Genomic DNA, 1,147 nt, shown 5'->3' on the forward strand with positions numbered 1-1,147 from the left:
GGGCTCCAGCCCTCCCAGCATCTCTGTAGGAAGGTGGGCAGGGCAGCTGCCTCAGCAGCAGAGGAAGAGCAGCCACGCTCAGGCATCTCAGCAAAGCTCCGTCCAGCAGGGACAGAGAAGAGGCAGGACCCGAGGAAGAAGGGGTGCTGGTAGCCCTGCACCCCCAGCCCCTCCACGGCTGGCAGGGTCTCACCTACCTGACAGTGATCTCGCGCTGGGTGGCAGAGCAGGGTCATCCGGTGTGGCAGGAGGGGAAAGAAAGGACGTCGTCACTGCACTGCCCAGGCACAGCCACCCAGTCCAGCTCCCACCCCAAGGCAGGAAAACCACTGCTGGGCACAGACAAGGGTGGGCCACCAGGGCACAGCCAGGGGCTAGTGAGGTGGGGACAGCAGAGACTGTAAAGAGCCGAGTGGGATGGAGGGGGACAGCAGGCAAAGGAGGCCAGGCGCCACTGCCAGGGGGGGTGCTGCGCCCAGACCCCTCCCCATCTCCCCAGCCCTCGTGTCACAGCCCCGAGAGCTGCACTAGGACCTTTTGTTCAGAGAGAGGGGACCCCGGGCACCTCAGAGTGCCCCAGCAGCACAGGGCAGTGAGCAGCCTCCTCCTCCTCACCCGCGCTCACCACAACCAGCCCGTGCCTCACCTTCTCCAGCTGGCTGTGTACGTGCTGCACGATGAGGTCCAGGGCCACGGAGTTCTCCCCACCTGAGGGGAGAGCGGAGGAGCCGGGTGAGGCACGGGGTGAGCCCAGCCCGTCCCAGGAGACCCTCTCCCACCGCCCCGTCTCACCCCGCGGCACCACGATGTCGGCCACCTGCACGGTGGGCTCGATGTACTGCTCGAAGGCTGGCTTCACGAACTTGTTGTATTGCTTGATGACGCCCACGATGTCGCGGCCCCGCTCCATGATGTCGCGCTGCAGCCGCCGCACCAGCCGGATGTCGGAGTCCGTGTCCACAAACACCTTCATGTCCAGGAGCTGGAAAACTGGGAGGGGTGAGCACCCCCGATGCAGCCCCCCCGTCGGACCTGCCTCACTCCCCAGCCCCAGCGATGGCATCCAGCGCCGTGCCTGCCCTGCAGCCCCTGACATGGGGGTGGCTCTGCCAGTGAGTGGTGGGTGACCCCTCCTTCCCTCCCTCTG

The 1,147-nt window shown here is 66.3% G+C and overlaps 1 protein-coding gene across 1 annotated transcript; it reads right to left on the reverse strand.

The window, feature by feature from the left end:
- Window positions 1-197: 197 nt before the first annotated feature.
- LOC106900690 (uridine-cytidine kinase-like 1) lies at window positions 198-986 on the reverse strand (the record flags this gene model as incomplete). Its single annotated transcript, XM_014962837.1, has 3 exons — window positions 793-986; window positions 647-708; window positions 198-214 (listed from the first exon to the last, which is right to left on the reverse strand). Coding segments are annotated over exons 1-3 (260 nt in total), but the record flags the coding sequence as incomplete, so codon positions are not given.
- Window positions 987-1,147: the final 161 nt, after the last annotated feature.

The sequence above is a fragment of the Calidris pugnax genome, unplaced genomic scaffold (genome assembly GCF_001431845.1).
Source record: "Calidris pugnax isolate Ruff unplaced genomic scaffold, ASM143184v1 C14694118, whole genome shotgun sequence".
NCBI classification, from domain to species: domain Eukaryota; kingdom Metazoa; phylum Chordata; class Aves; order Charadriiformes; family Scolopacidae; genus Calidris; species Calidris pugnax.